The sequence below is a fragment of the Coregonus lavaretus genome, assembly GCF_964263955.1.
Source record: "Coregonus lavaretus genome assembly, chromosome: 16".
Lineage (NCBI taxonomy): Eukaryota > Metazoa > Chordata > Actinopteri > Salmoniformes > Salmonidae > Coregonus > Coregonus lavaretus.
In genome coordinates, this window is record NC_140003.1 from 15,171,226 (window position 1) to 15,194,689 (window position 23,464).

A 23,464-nucleotide genomic window follows, 5' to 3' on the forward strand; every position below is an offset into this window, starting at 1 on the left:
GAAAGTATTCATACCACTTGACTTATTCCACATTTTGTTGTGTCACAGCCTGAATTCAAAATTGATAAAATATATTTTTTTATCACCCATCTACACACAATACCCCATAATGACAAAGTGAAAACATGTTTTTTGAAATGTTTGCAAATGTATTGAAAATGAAATAGAGATATCGAATTTACATAAGTATTCACACCCCTGAGTCAATACTTTGTTGAAGCACCTTTGGCAGTGATTACAGCTGTGAGTCTTTCTGGGTAAGTCTCTTAAGAGCTTTCCACACCTGCATTGTGCAACATTTTCCCATTATTCTTTTCAAAATTCTTCAAGCTCTGTCAAATTGGTTGTTGATCATTGCTGGACAACATTTTTCAGGTCTTGCCATAGATGTTCAAGTAGATTTAAGTCAAAACTGTAACTCGGCCACTCAGGAACATTCACTGTCTTCTTGGTAAGCAACTCCAGTGTAGATTTGGCCTTTTGTTTTAGGTTATTGTCCTGCTGAAAGGTGAATTAATCTCCCAGTGTCTAGTGGAAGCCAGCTGAATCAGGTTTTCCTCTAGGATTTTGCTTGTGCTTAGCTCAATTCCATTTTCTGTTTATCCTGAAAAAACTCCCCAGTCCTTAATGATTACAAGCATACCCAGAACATGATGCAGCAACCATTATGCTTGAAAATTTGGAGAGTGGTACTTAGTAATGTGTTGTATTGGATTTGCCCCAAACATAACACTTTGTATTCAGGACAAAAAGTTAATTGCTTTGCCAAATTTTTTACAGTATTTCTTTAGTGCCTTGTTGCAAACAGGATGCATATTTTTGAATCTTTTTTTTCTGTACAGGCTTCCTTCTTTTCACTCTGTCAATTAGGTTAGTATTGTAACTACAATGTTGTTGATCCATCCTCTGTTTTCTCCTGTCACAGCCATTAAACTCTGTTTTAAAGTCACCATTGGCCTCCTTGAGCATTGGTGAAATCCCTGAGCGGTTTCCTTCTTCTCCAAAAACTGAGTGTAATTAATAACTTCACCATGCTCAAAGGGACTTGTTTATTTTTACACCTCTATAGGTGCCCTTCTTTGCGAGGCATTGGAAAACCTCCCTGGTCTTTGTGGTTGAATCTGTGTTTGAAATTCACTGCTCGACTGAGGGACCTTGCAGATAATTGTATGTGTGGGGTACAGAGATGAGGTAGTCATTCAAAAATCAGATCAAACACTATTATTGCACACAGAGTGAGTCCATGCAAATTGTTATGTGACTTGTCAAGCACATTTTTACTCCTGAACTTATTTAGGCTTGCCATAGCAAAGGGGTTGAATACTTATTGACTCAAGACATTTTAAGCTTTTCATTTTTAATTCATTTGTACTTTTGACGTTAATTTGACAAAATATGGATCCCTTCTAGCCATGACCCAGAGAGGCTTGAAGCACTGGGCATCTTGTTATGACATGCATTATCTGAATTAGCTAGGTCCACAGAATTATACCTAGGAGGAGCGGCTTCTATTGAGGAACTTTAAATGTCCTTTGAGCTAGCTAACGAACAAGCTTGTGTGTGCAGAGCGGCACCAGAATTGAAGACACCTCTTACCTTTTTGTAGTTAATAAATCCAATGTGAAACTTGATAACTTGGCCTATATTATCTTTAACTAGCATTGAAAAAGTTCATATTTCTTCTCTAGCTAATAAAAAATCTCTCTCCCTATCTTCTGAATTACGCCTGTAACAGCAGTACAGTAGACTATGCTTCGGAGGGGGGAGGGGAAGGTAGCCTAAACACACACTGGCAAAGATTTTCAGCTTGCAGGCAGACACTGGAATAAGTTTCTGATTGACAGAGTGAGGGCTTTGTTGCGTTTCTTTGTCGGACTAGAAAAAAATGGCTGGAATGTAAAAGAACGTTATTAACCGGTTCCCATGCTTTTAAAATAACATTTCTGTTCCAGAACAGTATGGATCACTTTTGATCCCATTTCCGTTTCTGTTTCTTAGAAACATTACGTCGGTTTTCGGTTCTGTTCCCTGGACAGGTTCCAACCCCTGAACACAACAAAATGTGGGAAAAGTCAAGGGGTGTGAATACTTTTTGTTTATTGTAAGGATCCTCATTGTTTTCATTTTTATGTTCTTTATTGAGAACGCTGACGTCTTTATTGCTTCTCTTAAAAAACTCAGTTATTTTACATTTTAGTCATTTTAGCAGACGCTCTTATCCAGAGCGACTTACAGGAGCAATTAGGGTTAAGTGCCTTGCTCAAGGGCACAACGACAGATTTTTCACCTAGTCGGCTCGGGGATTAGAACCAGCGACCTTTCGGTTACTGGCACAACGCTCTTAACCACTAAGCTACCTGCCGCCCCCATTATTCTCTCTCATTCTTCGCGAACACAGCTCATACAACCATTACTTGATTTGTTCCTTATAGCAGGGTTCCCCAACTGATGGTGATTTTATTTGTCCTCCCCAAGTTTTCTGAGCAACAAAAAAAAGGGGGGTGGGGGACATAAAATATTGTAAAAACAACACCAAATCAGCTCCAAGTGATGTACATTTTGGAAATCTGTTCCAGATTGTAAGCAAGGTTTGAAATTACTATGTTTTAGTCAAATGTTATATCTGTTTGGGCTTCTTGCCATCAATTTGCGGTCTACAAATTATTCGTAATGATGTTCCAGCCCCATGACCATCCGCTCAAGAAAACATCGGCCCGCGGCTGTATATAGTTGATGATCCCTGTCTTATAGTAATGCATCCACTTCTATCCATATTCAGATGCAATGCATTTTATTGGGTGTTTTTTTAATCGTTCTCTCTCAGTAGTATGAGGTAATGGATTGTATTATATCAGATCAGAAATAATCTCCTCAAACAAAGCCCACCAGGCTACAATGTGTGGAGCGTGGACAATGTTATCAGGCCTGGCAGGCTGTTTGTGAGGACTCTCCAGCCAGACCAGTGTGTGTGCGGGTGGGTGGGTAACTACTGTCGTTGCTCTTGATAGTAAATGCATCATCAGTGTCTGTCCCTGTGCAGCCTAAAGAGCTGCCTTTTATAACAAAGTGGCCTGATGTTTAGCATCCTGGCTGCACAGCTCAGCTAATGGCTACAACCTCTGCTTAATGTCCTGACACAAATTAATTCGATGAATTAATTTCCAGAGCAGAAAAACTGATAGAAAGTGCAAGCAGAATTTCAGCCCAGATTAGGTAGCAGGAGTCAGATTGGTGTTATTCTCATATCTCTCGCCTGCCTGCCTGCATTGTTGTGTTGCAGTACACCAAAACATATTCAGGCATTTAAGTGTTTAGATTAAGTACAGAATGATGGATATTCTGAATGGAAGGGATAGATACAGTATGATGACTATTGGTAACGTCTTTTCAGAATAAAACAGGGGATTTTGTTTAAAAAAACGTACATTTCAAATGGAGTGCTAGGCAGCTGGTTTAAATACCCTCACCATTTGAAACGGTATCACACCATGTCCATGGACTACATATTTTACATATTATTTTACAAATTATATAAAGTTATTTGAACAACAATGTATTGCCTCTGGATTGAAAATATTTCATATTGATTATATCATAATGTAAAGGCAGTAGAATAGTGACATCCCAGCTAACCACAATTGGTTCTGTGAAAGGTCCCAGAACATTTGTTAGGTTGCGGCAAATGTTATTTTCATAGCACAAAAACTGTCCAGTTGTGCTTATGATTATAAAATGTTTGTATAAAACATTCGCCTGATGTTGCAAGAACGTTCCCAGAATGTTGCTCTCACATTTTGTTGCGGCAGTATGTTCTAAAAACATGACTGGTAATTTGGTGTTATTACATTACCTGGAAACCTAATGAGAACATTTGGGAAATGTTCTGTGGTAGTTATTACAGATGTTGTACACAACATTTTAGTGAATGTTAAGAGAACATTCCAAGGATATTTTTATTTAAAAAAAAATCAGAATTATTTTTGGGGATGTTATTATCCTAATGTTAGATAAAACCCTAACTAGAACTTAATGGGAATCGTAGCTAATGTTCTGGGAATGTTTCTCGGTTTGCTGGGATATGACCACTATGACAAAAGGTGGGCTCTGAGTAAACACTGCACATAGCAGATAGGGGCCATCCAGAAACAGACCTGTTTGCACTAGGGGCCATGGTGATGACCAGACCACGTGGTGCTCACAGAGGGGACACAGTGTTCAGTCACTCAGACACAGAAGCACTGATGAGAAGCTCCATAGAAGCACCCTACTGAACACCTACATCTCCGTGTCAGAGATAATCCAGAAAAATCTGCTTTGTAAGATGTTTAGGTCATTGTGCTCAGTGTCTCTTTAGTTTTTGTTATTATGTTAAAGTCTGTTGACTCAAATATAAAGATGCACCAGCTGAATTAGTGATCAGAGGGTTTAAACCCAGAAAAAGGTTGGACCTGGGTTCTTTTTTTTTCTTCTTCTTTATGATGTATTATGATGTTGTAATTGCGTTCTCTCGCTACACAGGTGTCTGATAAAGGATTTTGAGACTCGTCCGTCTGTGACCCACCTCTTGGAACACCCCTTCATTAAGCAGGCCCATGGCAAAGAAATGGCTCTCGGTCAACAGCTGTCCACACTCATCTGCGAGCAACAAGACCTGGGCTGCAAACTCAAGACCAAGTAAGTGTGTCGTCAACTCAGAGAAATGCTAACATTTTCAGTTGAAGAATTCTGAAAACAATCCCCACTGCAGAACTCATTGATGTATCTCTCTGAGATTACATCTGTTAAACCTATCAATCCAATGATGTTATGTATCTGTTATTTCTGATTAATTCATCTGCATTGGAGAGACAATGCTATGGCGCAAGACAGAGTGAACTGGATGAAATGCTGAGACGAAATGTGTTTTCTCACCAGTGGGTGGCAGGGTTTCATTTCCTTCAATTGTTGTGTCCCTCCAAACTAGTGTAACAGATACACTACATGACCAAAAGTATGTGGACACCTGCATTGAACATCTCATTCCAAAATCATGGGCATTAATATGCAGTTGGTCCCCCCTTTGCCTTTTGGGAAGGCTTTCCACTAGATGTTGGAACATTGCTGCGGGGACTTGGTTCCATTCAGCCACAAGAGCATCAGTGAGGTCGGGCACTGATGTTGGGCGGTTGGACCTGGCTGCAGTCGGTGTTCCAATTCATCCCAAAGGTGTTCGATGGGATTGAGGTCAGGACTCTGTGCAGGCCAGTCAAGTTCTTCCACACCAATCTCGACAAACCAGTTCTGTATGGACCTCGCTTTGTGCACATGGTCATTGTCATGCTGAAACAGGAAAGGGCCTTTCCCAAACTGTTGCCACAAAGTTGGAAGCACAGAATCTTCTAGAATGTCAGTGTATACTGTAGCATTAAGATTTCCCTTCACTGGAAGTAAGGGGCCTAACCCGAACCATGAAAAACAGCCTCAGACCATTATTCCTCATCCACCAAACTTTACAGTTACCACTATGCATTGGGGCAGGTAGCGTTCTCCTGGCATCCGCTGACCCAGATTTGTCCGTCGGACTGCCAGATGATGAAGCGTGATTCATCACTCCAGAGAACGCATTTTCACTGCTCCAGAGTCCAATGGCGGCAAGCTTTACACCACTCTAGCCGACACTTAGCATTGCGCATGGTGATCTTAGGCTTGTCTGCGGCTGCTCGGCCATGGAAACCCATTTCATGAAGCTCCCGACGAACAGTTCTTGTGCTGACTTTGCTTCCAGAGGCAGTTTGTAACTTGGTAGCAAGTGTTGTAACCGAGGACAGACGATTTTTACGCACTGTGCGCTTCAGCACTCGGCGGTCCTGTCTGTGAACTTGTGTGGCCTACCACTTCGCGGCTGAGCCGTTGTTGTTCCTAGACGTTTCCAATTCACATTAGCAGCACTTACAGTTGACCGGGGCAGCTCTAACAGGGCAGAAATTTGATAAATTGGAAAGGTGGCATCCTATGACGGTTCCACATTGAAAGTCACTGAACTCTTCAGTAAGGCCATTCTACTGCCAGTGTTTGTCTATGGAGATTGCATGGCGGTGTGCTCGATTTTATACACCCGTCAGCAACGGGTGTGGCTGAAATAGCCGAATCCACTAATTTGAAGGGGTGTCCACATACTTTTATATATATAGTGTATGATGTGTAGTCAAAGTAAATTAAAATGATGTGAATTAAAAATAAGTTAGGGGAGTGGGCCTAATTTAATAGGAGTGATTGTGCTGACTCAAAGTTAGATTAATAAAAGCTTTTTATCCCAATGGATCTTTTAACAGTGTGACAACGAGGAGCATTTAGTACAGAGCAGTCCTCCACCAATATGATTAAACCAATGAGGGAATAAAACACTTTAGTCTCAGATTGATTAACTTGTGGAAAAAGCTAACTGTTCATTCTTGCAGGTCGCATTTTCACTCAATTAGGAATTTTGAATGATTTATATCTGGCATGTCGTGAGCTTTTATTAAAAAACAGTTGTTTGTGATTGCGAAACGATTCTGTTTACCTTGTTATTTCCCCAATGATCTGTTTGTGGAATACTTTTCCTTGTCCCTAAAGAAAATAGTACACATGCCATTGAATGAGATAGTCTTGATGCCATGCCAGGTGTGTGTGTGTTTGTGACATTATGTTTCCCTGTGGAACTTCTGTAGGATTTCTACTCAGAATATTTGTATTTGTATTTATTATGGATCCCCATTAGTTCCTGCCAAGGCAGCAGCTACTCTTCCTGGGGTCCAGCAAAGTTAAGGCAGTTATACAATTTTTAAAACATTACAATACATTCATAACAGATCTCACAACACACTGTGTGCCCTCAGACCCCTAATCCACTACCACATATCTACAACACAAAATCCATGTGTACGTGTGTGTATAGTGCGTATGTTATCATGTGTGTGTATGCATGTGTCTGTGCCTATGTTGTGATATGAAATCTTCCGAAAAGGGAAATCATTGTTCACTCGTAGGATAGATTTACTATCATGTTATTCATTTTATGACACAAAAAAAAAAAAAAAATAATATTAAATTAAAATTTTTATATACACTGAGTGTACAAAACATTAGGAACACCTTTCTAATATTGAATTTCACACCCTTTTGGTCCTCGGAATAGCCTCAATTCATCGGGGCATGGACTCTACAAGGTGTCGAAAGCGTTCCACAGGGATGCTTGCCCATGTTGACTCCAATGCTTCCCAAAGTTGTTTCAAGTTGGCTGGATGTCCTTTGGTTGGTGGACCATTCTTGATACACACGGGAAACTGTTGCGTGTGAAAAACCCAGCAGCATTGCAGTTCTTGACACACTCAAAACGGTGCGCCTGGCACCTACTACCATACCACGTTCAAAGGCACTTACATATTTTGTCTTGCCCATTCACCCTCTGAATGGCACACATACACAATCCATGTCTCAATTGTCTCAAGGCTTTAAAATCCTTCTTTAACCTGTCTCCTCCCCCTCATCTACACTGATTGAAGTGGATTTAACAGGTGACATCAATAAGGGATTGTAGCTTTCACCTGGATTCACCTGGTCAGTCTATGTCATGGAAAGAGCAGGTGTCCTTAATGTTTTGTACACTCAGTGTATCTACTATTTATTATCATAGAATAGATACACTGTGTGACTGAGATATTGGTCCATTTCATTGTTCATGTTAGGTTTAGTATCTGAACTTGACTGGAATTTCTGGGTGAAATATTTTTGTGGTGATAACTGTTATTTTAGAGTTTGTTGTTTTTCACAAAAGGGCTTTTTAATCTAGTCGCTTACATGTGTGTTTGTAGACACACACACACACACACACACACACACACACACACACACACACACACACACACACACACACACACACACACACACACACACACACACACACACACACACACACACATCACCACAATAGGCCCTTGGGGGTTTGCATAATCCCAATGCACCAGCTGCCTCAGTGCTGACCTCTGACCAGTAGGCCCCATTGTAGAGTGAAAGGTCAAACGGAGATGAAGTGCAATCACAGCCTGTGATAATGGTGGAGATCTCCCTGGGGAACACCCTTATGGGCCACCAGCAACCCATCTAAATGAATGGATTTTATATCCAGAGTATTATTAGTAATGTATCTGTATTCTTCTGTTACTGTAATGCTTTCTAAGACATTATTATGTCCTTTACTCCAACAGGCATGAAAGAATCAATACTCGTAAAACACTCATAATAGAGAGAAGTCCTGATGATGATCTGGTGAACCTGGAGTTTCTAGATGAGGTAAGATTTCATTCTTTGACTTCATTGTTGTTGGACTAGAGGATGGTATGTGAATAATGTAGGTATTGTACACGGTACACACTGTATGTGTTCTCCTTCTTCTTCTCCACAGGAGACCATCATCAAACACCTCTCGAAGAGATATGATGAGCTGCAGATATACACATACGTTGGAGACATCCTCATCGCTCTCAATCCTTTTCAAACTCTAAGCATCTACTCGCCACAGGTTTGTTTGCTACGGCAGTGCCATTGTGTGCCGTAATTCCTGTTCAAACCTCTGTAAAGACAGAACGGTATTGATATTCTAATGTGGGGTGTCTGTCCACAGTTCTCTAAGCTGTACCATGGGGTGAAGCGAGCAGACAATCCTCCACATATCTTTGCTGCTGCTGATGCAGCATACCAGGGCATGGTGACCTTCTGCAAAGACCAGGTACTTGAGGGGGGGATACACTTTGTGTGGGGAAGTCATATTTAGTGATATGCCGTTTCATATGGATAATGTTATATTTGGCATAAAATAAATACAAATCTTTGTTTAGAGATCTAGTGATGTGCTTGTCTGAGACATCCTGATGACAAAGTTGTTGTTGATGTGTCCCTGTGTTTCAGTGCATCATCATCAGTGGAGAGAGTGGAGCTGGAAAGACAGAGAGTGCCCATCTGATTGTCCAGCATCTCACCTTCCTGGGAAAGGTACTGCGTATGTGCTAAAACATCAGTGGAATTCATTATTGAATGGGCAGACTGGACACTGATAGATTCAGTCCTACACATTTAGTTTGTGTTGTCTCTGGAGGGAGTTATGCAAAAACTATTGCTTGACTGTGATCCCAGGCAAACAATCGGACGCTGCGGGAGAAGATCCTCCAGGTGAACCCCCTGGTGGAGGCATTTGGCAACGCGTGCACGGCCATTAACGACAACTCCAGTCGCTTTGGGAAGTACCTGGAGATGAAGTTTACCCCCACCGGGGCCGTCATGGGGGCCAAGATCTCAGAGTACCTGCTGGAGAAGTCCAGGGTCATCAAACAGGCCACGTAAGAATGGAAAGATGGGCTTGGGATATTATTAATCACAACTGTTATCCTCATTTGAAGTTCACTGGCTAGATGGTTAACCGTTTCTTTTTATGCTCTTAGGGGAGAGAAAAACTTCCACATATTCTACTACATCTATGCCGGTCTGTATCACCAAGAGAAGCTGAAAAAGTACAGATTACCTGACAAGAAACCCCCCAGGTTAGCATTTCATCACTTTACTTGGCTTTGATGACTTGGCACCTCAATATGGCCTGAATATAGTGAGTTATTTCTTATCACTTGACTAATGCAGAAACTGGCACTGAAAACTGTATCTGTCTAGATATATTCAAAATCAACATGGCAAAGTGATGCAGGACATTGTCTCCAGTAAACTGTACAAGGAGCAGTTTGATGCCATTCAGGACTGTTTCCGCATCATTGGCTTCACTGACGAGGTAGGTGCAGTTGCTCTGTTCATTTAAAAGTAAATGTGTGAACATATTTTCTCCTAAAACAAATAAGACAAAGAGAACATATGTCTAAATATCCATAGCATTTCTTCACTCACTGTACACTGATTTATGTGCTTACTTTTTTAACAGGAGGTCAATTCTGTGTACAGAATTCTCTGCGCCATTTTGAATACAGGAAATATTGAATTCACTGCCATTACTTCCCAACACCAGACTGATAAAAGTGAAGTGCCTAATGTTGAGGCCTTAGAAAATGGTAAGACAACTGTACTTCAGTATTATTAGCAAAAGCTATTTTGTTATTGCTCAGGTTAAGAATTGATAGTAACATTCCCACCTATTGGTGAATTTACACAGTATGGCTGAATGGTTGTTTCCTTGCTGCTCTGTGTGACTCTGACATGCACCTGCCCTGTCCCTCAGCTGCAGCCTTGCTCTGCATCGGTCCTGAGGAGCTCACAGAGGCCCTGACGTCCCACTGTGTGGTGACCCGTGGAGAGACCATCATCCGCACCAATACTGTAGACAAAGCCACCGATGTCCGGGACGCCATGTCCAAGGCTCTGTACGGACGCCTCTTCAGTTGGATAGTCAACCGCATCAATGCCCTCCTGCAGCCTGATATGAATATCTGGTAAGTGTAAGGTCTCTCTGTCCTTGGTTATTGCACTGTGCTTCACACTACTGTGTGTGTGTGGATGCTGCTGCATATTATTAAGCTGTAGTGACCTTTACGTCTGAGTAGAGAACCAAACACATGGAGTAGAATATCAATGGACAGCACAAGACAAGAAAGGGAGCTAAATAAGTAGAATAAATGTTTTATACAGAGTTACGTGCTGAGGAAATATTATTCAGATGATTAAAAAGACTTCAGAGAGACTGTAAAGGGTTGTTCATTGATCCAAAATAATTCCCTCATAAATGTGAGCATGGACTGTCAGGCAATCATCTGCTGTCTCTGAGCTGTAGAAGGCCCACAGTGTCCGTTTCCACTTCAATCATCTGTACACTCTGTTATTGCCATTAATAACCTGTTAACCAAGACAAAAGGTGACCTCTAATATCTTGGTAATGAAAGGGATTATGGGAAATGGTGACTCTCGATCTTAGCAATACCGGAGTAAAATCACTCTGTGCATATGTGTTGTAAGGTCTGTATTTAGAGTAGACCTAAATACAGTATTGTTTAGATCACAGTTAAATACAGACTTTAATTTAGTATCAATCTGTTTGTACAACCCTTGCAAGCAATTAACATTTTATAATCAATTGATTGTAGTCAAGGATTTAAAAGTTGATGATTATGATTTCCCCATAACAGTACAATTGGCCATTCAGATCAACATATTCTGTATTTGGGTTGAACTTGGTTCATCATTAAAGTTTCATAAGTCAATGTGGTTCACACAGTTCCACACAAGAATAATTGTGTTTGTCTGTCCTGTTATTCCCCTTTGAAGTGTGGCAGAAAGTGGCATGAATGTGGGGATCCTGGACATCTTTGGATTCGAGAACTTCAAAAAGAACTCATTTGAGCAACTCTGTATCAACATTGCAAATGAACAGATTCAGTTTTACTTCAACCAACACATTTTTGCCCTGGAACAGGTGAGCCTGCAGATAGGGTGGCTCATGTTTTAGAGAATCTAGATGTTTCTCCAACTCCAGTAAGTTCATTAACCGTGACAAATGAAGGTATACTTTTTATTGTGTGTAGTACATATTGACAATTTTTGTTGAGCATCATTTTGTATATTTAAAATCCCGATATAGTATGCCGGCTTGTTCATCAATCACAGAGGAAGTGTCTCTTAATGAAACGTTGTAATTCAGTGTTATCTTCTTCAAAGCTTTTATATGGTGTTAACATGAATGTTTTGCTCCCTTACATACTAGAGATTATAACTTTTTGGGCAACCTGACCAAATTCACATAGAAATGTGGTTATAGATCTGTCATTCTCATTGAAAGCAAGTCTAAGAAGTAGCAGGCAGATCTGCCTTATGTGCGCTATTTCTATGCTTCCTGTTCTTACATTTCTTTTCTGTGTCTTTTTCTTTTGGTTTTATACACCAGCTTCAAACAGCTGAAAATACAATATTTTTGCTTTTGGAAAATATATTTAATAGCGGCTTAGATGGTACAATGATTCTCTCTCTACACTATACTTGCTTGTTTTGTCACATAAACTCAAATTAGGCGAGCTATTAGAATTTTAACAACCATGAAATGGCGGAGCGATTTCTGCATAGTGCATCTTTAATTGATTTAATGAAGCTTTTTACCCTGGAGTGTGGGAGCTTTTCGTTTTCACTGACAACACTGTATAGACATTAATCAAGAGCACTTTTTGCTGTTATGTCCTTTTGTCTTAATGTTTGCTCTCTAGCAATTCCTCTCAAGGGAATTAGAGAGAGCTGGTATTTATGATGTGATCACTTTATTCAGTCTAATGAATAGAGAAGAACTTAACTATATTGGGGTTGTGTTCTGAAACGGTCCTGTATATTTACTGTATGTGTCTTTTAGGAAGAATTTGTATACCAAGGCTTAACTAGGCATACTTAATTCCTGGTTCTTAACTTGGCAACTTTCCTGCATGATTTATTACGTAGAAGTATTAGTTGCTTTCGATGTAGGGCTAGTGCTTAGTGGAAAAGGGATTTTTATAATGTGAAAATGGCTTCAATCCAGTGGTACACAGAAGCTGATTATTCTAAGTTAATGATTTAAACATGAGGACGGTTTAGATCCATTGGTACCACTTTATTAGTAAAATATATATTTAAAATAACTTTTTGATCTAAATTAAGCATATGCAATAATGTGATCTGATTCTGGGTTATTTGCAAATGGAACTAAATTATGAATTAGTACGTGGCTCTATTTGTTATTTCAGAACAGTTCTGTATAATTTCAGCGACTGACTTTATTATAAAGTTCAGCCATAGAAAAAGAACTGGAGTGTCTCTCTGCAGCACAGTGGTGCTGTTGCTTAAGAACTGTATATATTTTTTAACATGCACAAATCCTATTTAGCCTAGATTGTTTCATTGGGTTATTTAGTGAAATCATTAACTGTGCAATGTTCTAAGTTCTGTGTGTTTTAATTAGATGGAGTACCAGAGCGAGGGGGTGGATGCCAGCCTGGTGGAGTATGAGGACAACCGTCCTATCTTGGACATGTTCCTGCAGAAGCCCATGGGCCTGCTCTCTCTGCTGGATGAGGAGAGCCGCTTCCCTCAGGCCACCGACCAGACCCTAGTGGGTAAGACAAATTGAATCAATTTTTATTTGTCACAATACAATGGCATCAGGATAGATAATAATGAGAGTAAAATTAAGAACGTAGCAGCAGCATATGATGAGTGTAAATGTGTGTGTGTGTGTGTGTTTTGTTGGTATGCGTGTGTGTGTTATGTGTGTGCGTATGTAGTGTATGTGAATGTGTGTAGGTTTTGTGTGAGTGTCAAGGTAGCGTGAGTGTGTTTACAGGGTGTATATATAGTATTGTGAGACTATACAGTGCATTTGGAAAGTATTCAGACCCCTTGACTTTTTCCACATTTTGTTACTTTACAGCCTTATTCTAAAATTGAGTACTTTGTTGAAGCACTTTTTTTGTATTTTTTTTTTGTACATTTTAATCATTTAGCAGACGCTCTTATCCAGAGCGACTTACAGTTAGTGCATACATAATTTTAATTTTATTTTTTTCATGGCCCCCCCGTGGGAATCGAACCCACAACCCTGCCGTTGCAAACTCCATGCTCTACCAACTGAGCTACATCCCTGCCGGCCATTCCCTCCCCTACCCAGGACGACGCTGGGCCAATTGTGCACCGCCCCATGGGTCTCCCGGTCGCGGCCGGATACGACAGAGCCTGGATTCGAACCAGGATCTCTAGTGGCACAGCTAGCACTGCGATGCAGTGCCTTAGACCACTGCGCCACCCGGGACACAGCACCTTTGGCAGCGATTACAGCCTCAAGTCTTCTTGGGTATGACGCTACAAGCTTGGCACACCTGTATTTGGGGAGTTTCTCACATTGTTCTCTGCAGATCCTCTCAAGCTCTGTCAGGTTGGATGGGAGCATCTATGCACAGCTATTTTCAGGTCTCTCCAGAGATGTTCAATAGGGTTCAAGTCCAGGCTCTGGCTGGGCCACTCAAGGACATTCAGAGACTTGTCCCGAAGCCACTCCTGCGTTGTCTTGGCTGTGTTCTTAGGGTCGTTGTCCTGTTTGAAGGTGAACCTTCGCCCCAGTCTGTGGTCCTGAGTGCTCTGGAGCAGGTTTTCATCAAGTATCTATACTTTGCTCTGTTCATCTTTCCCTCAATCCTGACTAGCCTCTCAGTCCCTGCACCTGAAAAACATCCCCACAGCATCATGCTGCCACCACCATGCTTCACCATAGGGATGGTGCCAGGTTTCCTCCAGTCGTGACACTTGGCATTCAGGCCAAAGAGTTCAATCTTGGTTTAATCAGACCAGATAATTTTGTTTCTCATGGTCTTTAGTCTTTAGGTGCCTTTTGGCAAACTCCAAGTGGGCTGTCATGTGCCTTTTACTGAGGAGTGGCTTCCGTCTGGCCACTCTACCATAAAGGCCTGATTGGTGGAGTGCTGCAGAGATGGTTGTCCTTCTGGAAGGTTCTCCCATCTCCACAGAGGACCTTTGGAGCTCTGTCAGAGTGGCCATCGGGTTCTTGGTCACCTCCCTGACCAAGGCCCTTCTCCCTTGATTGCTCAGTTTGGCCGGGTGGCCAGCTCTAGGAAGAGTCTTGGTGGTTCCAATCTTCTTCCATTTAAGAATGATGGAGGCCATTGTGTTCATGGGTACCGTCAATGCTGCAGAAATGTTTTGGTACCCTTCCCCAGATCTGTGCCTTACACAATCCTGTCTTGGAGCGCTACGGACAATTCCTTCGACCTCAAGGCTTGGTTCTTGCTCTGACATGCACTGTCAACTGTGGAACCTTATATAGACAGGTGTGTGCCTTTCCAATTCATGTCCAATCAATTGAATTTACCACAGGTGGATGCCCATCAAGTTGTAGAAACATCTCAAGGATGATCAATGGAATCAGGATGCACCTGAGCTCAATTTCAAGTCTCATAGCAAAGGGTCTGAATACTTATGTAAATAAGGTATTTCTGTTTTTTATTTGTAATAAATTCCCAAAAAGTTTTTGCTTTTTCATTTTGGGGTATTGTGTGTAGACTGATGTGGAAAAAAAATTATTTAATCAATTTAGAGTAAGGATATAACGTAACGAAATGTGAAATAAGTCAAGGGTTCTGAATACTTTCCGAATGCACTGTACAATACACAAGGCCTCAGAAGCAGATCAAGTCAAGTCCATGTGTACTAAAACAACCAAAGCCTTGTAAAGAAGCCTTGCATAGAAGGCTGTGAAAAGATCTATGTTTGATCAAGCAGTTGATTTTTTGTTTTTGTTACCCACAAAATATGTTTTCTCTTCAGATAAATTTGAGGACAATCTGCGTTACAAGTACTTCTGGAGACCAAAACGTGTTGAGCTCTGCTTTGGAATTCAGCATTATGCTGGAAAGGTATGGATCAGTATGTTTCATTGCTGTTTGCCGACTGATACAGTTGGATAGGTTGTCTTTTGTCAGGTGTGGTTTGAGTTGATTATCCCTGTGCTGTCATGCAGGTCTTGTACAATGTGAACGGGTTTCTTGAGAAGAACCGAGACACTCTCCCTGCAGACATTGTTGTGGTTCTGAGAACATCAGAGAACAAACTTCTGCAGCAGCTGTTTTCAAGTCCATTGACAAAAACAGGTAGGTCTCAAGACATGCAATAAAAGTGTTGTAGAATTCATTATCATCAGCAGTTTATCTTTTGGAGTGTTAATACACTACTGCCCCATATTCCACACAGGAACTTGGAAACGTCCCTTTTTGTTCAAACAACGAAATAATCTTCATTCTGTTTACACTGTGGTATAAATTTATTGGGGAGCCGATGGTGGTGTTGTGTGAGTGTGTGTTTGTTCCTAGTGTTCATGTCTCCATAAACATTCAGGTAAGTTTTTTTTTTAAAGACTCCAGACGCGACAGCGTCCTGGTCCTCCACTCAAATCCCCTCTCTCTCTGCGATCCGATACTGTGTGTGAATAAATCTCCAGTCTCCATTATCTCCTGAGAGGCTCAGCTCTCCATGGAGGGCTCTGTTTTTATTTTCACTAAGCTGTCCCTTTTGGTTTCCTGCTGCTTGCTGCTATCTCCAGATTGTGCAGCAGCGGGATATTTTTGTGATAAGGTTTCCAAATACCCAGGGGATGAAGAAACGGTATTTAGAGATCATAAAAGCAACTCTTCTTCCCAGTCTTTTCTGTGCAGTTAAATGAAGGTGGTAATATCTTCGTCATTAGCCGTGACTGGGGCCCGTGGTCACTTGGCTGAGCCGGAATGCTAATGGATGTGTTCAATTACCAGATGCCGCACTTCATACTTTTCTTCAGTTAAGCCATATTATGACTGCTTTCAGTTATAGTCGAATTAAGAGCAGCTCCAATTTACGATGTGTACCTTGGTTTAGCCTCCATTAGAAATCCATGTGCTATGTCTCTAGGCTTTAATAATGGGAGGTAGTGCAAGAGCCCACGGCCATCCTCCTCTTTACTTGATTGCAGAAAAATACACTAGCATGAAAAAGTTAATTCAGTATAATGAAAATGGGTGGAGAATTCACTGCACTTTGGTACTCCAAAGTACTGAGTGACAGCAGAGATGTGGGCCACCATTCATGGCAATTAGGCCTAAAAGCCTCTCTAGTTTGGTTCAGCTCATCCAAAGGCTTTCTTGTCTACAGCACAACACATATTTGCAGAAATGTCATTGGGTCAAGTGCACAATAGGTAATAGGTATCCAGTTGAGCTTTTCATGATTGACTGCAGTAAAAGTGTTATATTGCTGTGTAGTTGTAATTTAGCGACTGTTGTTGTTGTCTCTTTTTGTGTCTAGTGCGTCAGTTATGGAATATTACTCTGTAACTCATCTCTTTTGAGAATGTCCACAGGGTGCCCTCACTCAATCTTCACCATCCCTCTGATAAAGAGGTCCCGTCTTCTTGACACTTCATGAAAGTAGAGATGATCACGTATGATAACAGCTATGAGACAATCTACTTCTTCTGCTTATCAAGTGGGAAAAGCTTGAGTTCCCTTTTAAGTGAAAAATAGCAGAGGAAGATGATAATTCGATTCTTCAGGGTAAAATCTGGGGGAATTTAATTTGCATTTTAGTTCATATTATAGAGTCAGTGTTATCTGTAAAATTACTGCTATCTGTGGGATCAGATGAAAATCTATTTAACCCGGGTGGTTTAGTTTTATGCTGTAGAGTTGTGAATTCTGTACCAATCGGATGGCTCTTCTTGTGACCACTAGGTGTCAGCCTTGTTGATCCTCATGTTAACTTTTGATATTAAAGGACATTGATGGGTCCGGAACGAGGCACCACACATACAGGCATAGAGATTAATTGACTATATTTTATGTCTTATCAAATGTGAATATCAAATTATAATTCAGAGGCAAGATAACCAAAGCATGTGACCCTTACTGTTAGAGTTATCAAATGATGTCTCAGATACAAAATGATTGAAGATACTGTGAACACTTTACTGCCTGGAACATTTCAGTGTTGTCAGTAAATATTACTAATTGGGAATGGACTGGTCTAGAAATGTTGAAATAAATTGAATTGTTGCATATTGATAAGTAAGATGTGATTACACGCAGAGTGTCTTGAGAGTCTTGCTGAACCATGAAAGCCCCAGAAAGTGAAAGCTTTCCTTGCCAGAATAGTTGGACCACTTGACCCTAGAAGAATCTCATCAGGCAGGGTCCTTGAGGCTTGGTCATGTGGTGGTGTTTTGTCAGAGGAAATGGGATGTATTTGCATGGACAAATTCCTCCAAGCCAGAGTCTTTCCCAGATCCCTCAGATCAGAGTGCTTGAATTGGCTGAGCTGTGTATGGTCCGGTGGGGCCTGGGAGGCCTGCGGTCAGAGGATTTGTATGTATCCTTAGGGTTAGTGCCAGCAGAGCACAGTGCACACAAGTATGACAGCCCTCACTCTGCCAGAGCAGACTGCAGGGCATAGTGGTCTAATTCTATTTCTATGGTGCATGGCTCCTCATATTCATCTACAGTATACTGTAGGTACTGTACCTCCTCAGAAGTCAGTATATTTCTGCTTTCTCACACCATATTAAAATGCATTATGTATTTCTCAGGGCTTTTAGTATGTACATACATAAACCATGTTGTATGTACAGTAATAACCCAGTATTATAAACATGACTGGTGTCAGGATCATCTGTGTGCGTTTTGAATTATTAGGTAGGTATCCTCGGCTTATTGGTTAAAATATGTCAAGTAAAGTGGTTGTGTAACGCACATATAATTTATAATTGTCTAACTTGCATATTTTTATTGGATGGGAGACTAGTCTCTAGTGTATAGATGGGCAGGGATACTAAAACACTATTAACATAATGTATATTTATCTATATTTCTGTGATGTTAGCCATGTATCATTGTAGTCAACTCTTTTTAGTGGCAACCTTAGTTTACTGCAGAGAAAATGCCAATACTGTATGTAGGCCTATGTACCTTTCATTGTATATACACAAGCTTACATTTCAAACGTCCTAGAAGAAAGTGATCATAGAGACTGATTTTAATTAATTGCAAATTATTTGTATTAATGTACCAGGCAAGTCTGTATGTTCCAAGTTTGTGCATACTGTGCATCAAAAGTAATGTAATGGCTTGAGTTTACTGCACTTAATTCCACTGTGATGTTTGAAATGTATGAAATGAAAGCTACATATTGGTTCAACATTTTCACAACTCCAAGACAGTACAATGTTCCTCTCTTCATGTTGAGTTTCTCTTGTGAAGAACTGACATGTTCCTTCAGCCATGCAGCATGATGACACATTGTGCTCTTTGTTCTCTGCTAGTAGTCTGGCTTTCATCTCACTGGGTTACATTCATAGAGATCCTATAGGTCGTTATCAATAAAATTTCAATACGGTGCAGTGTTTAATTTGCCTGCTGGGGGGAAAGGAGATCTCAAGCTCCGCTAAAACCATTGACAACTACGCCGTTTTCAATGGATTGTTAAATAAATTGTATAACTATTTAGTTTTAATATCATCACCTCTTGAAGAGCATAGTCAGAACTACACATTTCCGATTATTCCACATTTATCTCTATCATCAGAGTCCGTGGCGGTCAGTACCATTTAAGATTAGGGAGGACAATTATTTTTTAAATAACCATGGCCTTATTTCCATTTCAGCATATTGGATGACTGTCATTCATATTCCATTCGCCCAGCTCAATGTAACATCGATAGGTTTAGGCTACTACATGATACTCAAATTTTCCCTATACCCATCATGAGGTTGTTACAACCTAGCCTACAAATGACTGTTTATCACTAAGGTGCACAGCTCGAGAGACAAATTGGAGTAATCAAGGTGACAGACAGTGACACATTCAATACAGCCTTGCACACTCTTGCCTGCATCTAGCTGATCTAGGGTGAAATCATTAGTCCAATCAGTTGGAAACAAGAGTTTCTTCTATTGGACAAATTCAGGTAGATTTATCCCAGTTTCGTTCCGTTTGCTTCCGTTTAAGAAAAGTTTTTCAACAGAATCAGCGGAATGAATATACCCCTGATCCCCCGCACACACAGTTCACTTTCATAGTAGCCACATACAAACAGCATCATCACTTTGCTCGTTGTATAATTCCTTCCAGCATCTACGCGCTCTCCTCCTCTCAACTTTTCCCTTCGCTTGTGGACTTCAGTGCACAACACAACAGCTGTCTGTGACCAGGTGAAAAAATATTTCCAAACCTTCATACCATAACCTCTAACTGCTACACACAGCCTAAATCGTTGTCACAATATTAGCTAACATCATAGTCAACATAGCTACTAGATCTAATGCGTTAGTAAACCCGCTACAATCACGCAGTACAGTGTACAGCAAGCAGTTTAGCAGTTACTCCGGTGGGCCCCGGTTCCAGTAAATTAATTAAACCGAAAGCTTACCTTGACTTGGAAGAGTTCCAGTGTTGGATTGCCTTAGCCAGCTAGTTAACATAAATAGCGTTCCTCTCTGTTTGAGCCAGGTGTTTGAGTAAGCTAAATTAGCTAGCTGAATTAGCTAGCTAAGTAAGTGAAAGTGAAAAAATTACAATTAAATATAGCTCTCGCTCTCTCTAGCTAGCTGAAGCATATGCTTTCAGAACTAGATTCATTCCCTTTGATTGGGTGGACAACATGTCAGTTCATGCTGCAAGAGCTCTGATAGGTTGGAGGACGTCCTCCGGAAGTCGTCATAATTACTGTGTAAGTCTATGGAAGGGTGTGAGAACCATGAGCCTCCTAGGTTTTGTATTGAAGTCAATGTACCCAGAGGAGGACGGAAAATAGCTGTCCTCCGTCTACACCATGGTGCTACCCCAAAGAGTGATGTTGAGGCTAATGTGGACCTTCATTGCAAAACAGTGTGTTTTAATCAGTTATTTGGTGACGTGAATATATTAGTGAGTAGGATGCAGTAGCGGTGCGTGGGTAAAATCACTGGGGAAGCCAAGAACCCCCCCCCCCCCCTAAATTCAACCACACCTTTGTTTTATCACAAAACCGGATAGCAACCTCTGTCCAATGATGTCCACAAAGCATATTGCATGTACAGTAACAGACAGTTACATGACCTACAGCATGGTCATGCAAGATAATGTTTCCGACATTTTCGGACCAGTAAACAACTATTGATTTAGAACCACAGAGACTTACCGCAAGTCGCAAAGAAAACAGGAGGTGCCTCCACTATTCCTGCACCATTTCAACTTCAACATTTCAACATCATCAAATCACCTATGCTTAGTCTAATACAGTGACAACTAAAAGATACCAAAAACAATTTTGTCCAATCAACGTGAGCTAAATATGATGTGGCTGTCCATGGTTCTGATTTCTGTGTGTGCGTTCGTGCAAGTAGAAAAACATGTTGACTCACCCTACTTGTAGAGAAACGCCATCCTCCTCTCTTTCATGTTGACGAAACGGTCTATCACTAGGCTATCTGGCTATGAGACTCGAAATTGAGCTCAGGCGCATCCTGTTTCCATTGATCATCCTTGAGATGTTTCTACAACTTGATTGGAGTCCACCTGTGGTAAATTCAATTGGTTGGACAATGATTTGGAAAGGCACACACCTGTCTATATAAGGTCCCACAGTTGACAGTGCATGTCAGAGCAAAAACCAAGCCATGAGGTCGAAGGAATTGTCCGTAGAGCTCCGAGACAGGATTGTGTATCTATACTGTATCTTGAAAACTTGATTTCTGACATGCAAAACATTTTGGGACTATATCAACAATGGACTAATGAAATAAAAACCAAAAGATCGTTTTGAGGTGGACTTTTCCTTTAAGTAATACTTTTGTATATTTTCTCTAATCCCAGTGAATGTTTTTAGTCAGCAGTCAGATTCTGATGCCCCTTTACTTCAATACCAGGGAGCAGCAGCACAAGTCACATGGTGGAACATTCTTTGATAATGTAACACTGTGTTGTTTCACTAAAAGCCAATTACACCATGCTTTTGATGATTGATCTGCTCTGACAGTAGTGGATGGCATTGAAATCAACTGCCTCTGGACTAGTCTCTGGGCGTAAAGGGTGCTGGTTATGGGGGGGGGGGGTTATGGCTGCCATAATCTCATTTGCTTGTTTGCTGAGTTGAGTTTCCAGATCACATTTATTCAAAAAAGAGAGCGGGAGAGATATCCACCGAACTTCTGCAAACTCAGCTCTACGAGGCTGCTCTCTTACAACTTTGATTGTCCCCTGTGTCGACAGCTCAATCCACAGCTTCTGAACTACAAGGCGCGCACTGGCACTCATAAAAGAATGTAGGGAGGTGTCATATTGAATGTGGGATTGCTTTTTAATCCCGGGCACATTGACTATTCTTGTCAATAGAAACCCAATACAACTGCCAGCTTGAGCTTTTTTTCTATAGGATTCTTGCTGGGCTTAATTTTCAAAGTGTACGCACAGATGCCAGGGAAGGCTTTTTCTCTTTTCTCCCTCTCCTTCTCTCCCTCTGTGTATCTGTGGCGGCAGCCCATGCCAAGAGCAACACGCGTGAAGCAGAAACGATCAGTGTGATCCTCCACCACCGCCTGCTCCCTAAGACTTGATGACCTGATGGGAGATGGACCCCCTTACCTCTTCCTCTCCTCTCACAACACCCCTACCACCCCTTGGCGAATACATACCGTTTTGTACAGTTGTGATGATGACTCCGAACTTTGAGAATAGACACGGTGGGTTTTTAGTAAGAGGATGTTATCTGGTTTTAAAAAGGAAGGTGCAGGCAGAAAGGTGCAGGCTTAGTCAGAGAGGTGAATTACCTGAGCGATTGACAAAATGTTTTGCTGATGGCCCATGCACATTAAAAGGCATAAGCCTACATACTAGACGTAAAAACACATTCCATTGCCTTTAAAGTGCAGCGGTGACTTCTTCACACTCCGTATGTGCCCAGTATGAATGCTATACTAGAATTTCCAACGGACAGAAACCCACTGTTTCTCAAACTGCCATTGACTTCATTACAGTCTTATGATTTAAGGATGTTTTTTATGCTGGACATCTCAGGTGTTAGCATGTTTCAAGAAAGGAAATCTTTGAGCGGAACGACAGTTAACCCAAATCAAATCACATTTTATTTGTCACATGCGCCGAATACAACAGGTGAACAACAGTGAAATGCTTACTTACAAGCCCTTAACCAACAATGAATGCAGTTTTAAGAAAGAATACCAAAAAAAATCACAAAGAAATACAATATAAAATAATTTGAAATAAAAGTAACAAATAATTAAAGAGCAGCAGGGGGTACCGGTACCGAGTCAATGTGCAGGGGCACCGGTTAGTTGAGGTAATTGAGGTAATACAGTGGGGGAAAAAAGTATTTAGTCAGCCACCAATTGTGCAAGTTCTCCCACTTAAAAAGATGAGAGAGGCCTGTAATTTTCATCATAGGTACACGTCAACTATGACAGACAAATTGAGATTTTTCTTTCCAGAAAATCACATTGTAGGATTTTTTATGAATTTATTTGCAAATTATGGTGGAAAATAAGTATTTGGTCACCTACAAACAAGCAAGATTTCTGGCTCTCACAGACCTGTAACTTCTTCTTTAAGAGGCTCCTCTGTCCTCCACTCGTTACCTGTATTAATGGCACCTGTTTGAAATTGTTATCAGTATAAAAGACACCTGTCCACAACCTCAAACAGTCACACTCCAAACTCCACTATGGCCAAGACCAAAGAGCTGTCAAAGGACACAAGAAACAAAATTGTAGACCTGCACCAGGCTGGGAAGACTGAATCTGCAATAGGTAAGCAGCTTGGTTTGAAGAAATCAACTGTGGGAGCAATTATTAGGAAATGGAAGACATACAAGACCACTGATAATCTCCCTCGATCTGGGGCTCCACGCATGATCTCACCCCGTGGGGTCAAAATGATCACAAGAATCCCAGAAGCACACGGGGGGACCTAG

General features: G+C 41.0%; 1 protein-coding gene across 1 annotated transcript in view; it reads left to right on the forward strand.

The window, feature by feature from the left end:
* myo3b (myosin IIIB) overlaps positions 1-23,464 on the forward strand; it is a 113,458-nt gene that overhangs the window by 27,687 nt on the left and 62,307 nt on the right. The window contains exons 11-24 of the mRNA XM_084180130.1: positions 4,519-4,674; positions 8,226-8,310; positions 8,423-8,539; positions 8,642-8,746; positions 8,926-9,009; positions 9,151-9,353; positions 9,456-9,554; positions 9,679-9,793; positions 9,941-10,067; positions 10,235-10,445; positions 11,275-11,422; positions 12,929-13,082; positions 15,304-15,392; positions 15,497-15,626. Of these exons, the coding sequence (XP_084036256.1) occupies positions 4,519-4,674; positions 8,226-8,310; positions 8,423-8,539; positions 8,642-8,746; positions 8,926-9,009; positions 9,151-9,353; positions 9,456-9,554; positions 9,679-9,793; positions 9,941-10,067; positions 10,235-10,445; positions 11,275-11,422; positions 12,929-13,082; positions 15,304-15,392; positions 15,497-15,626 (1,823 nt within the window). The remainder of the gene's footprint in view (positions 1-4,518; positions 4,675-8,225; positions 8,311-8,422; positions 8,540-8,641; positions 8,747-8,925; positions 9,010-9,150; positions 9,354-9,455; positions 9,555-9,678; positions 9,794-9,940; positions 10,068-10,234; positions 10,446-11,274; positions 11,423-12,928; positions 13,083-15,303; positions 15,393-15,496; positions 15,627-23,464) is intronic.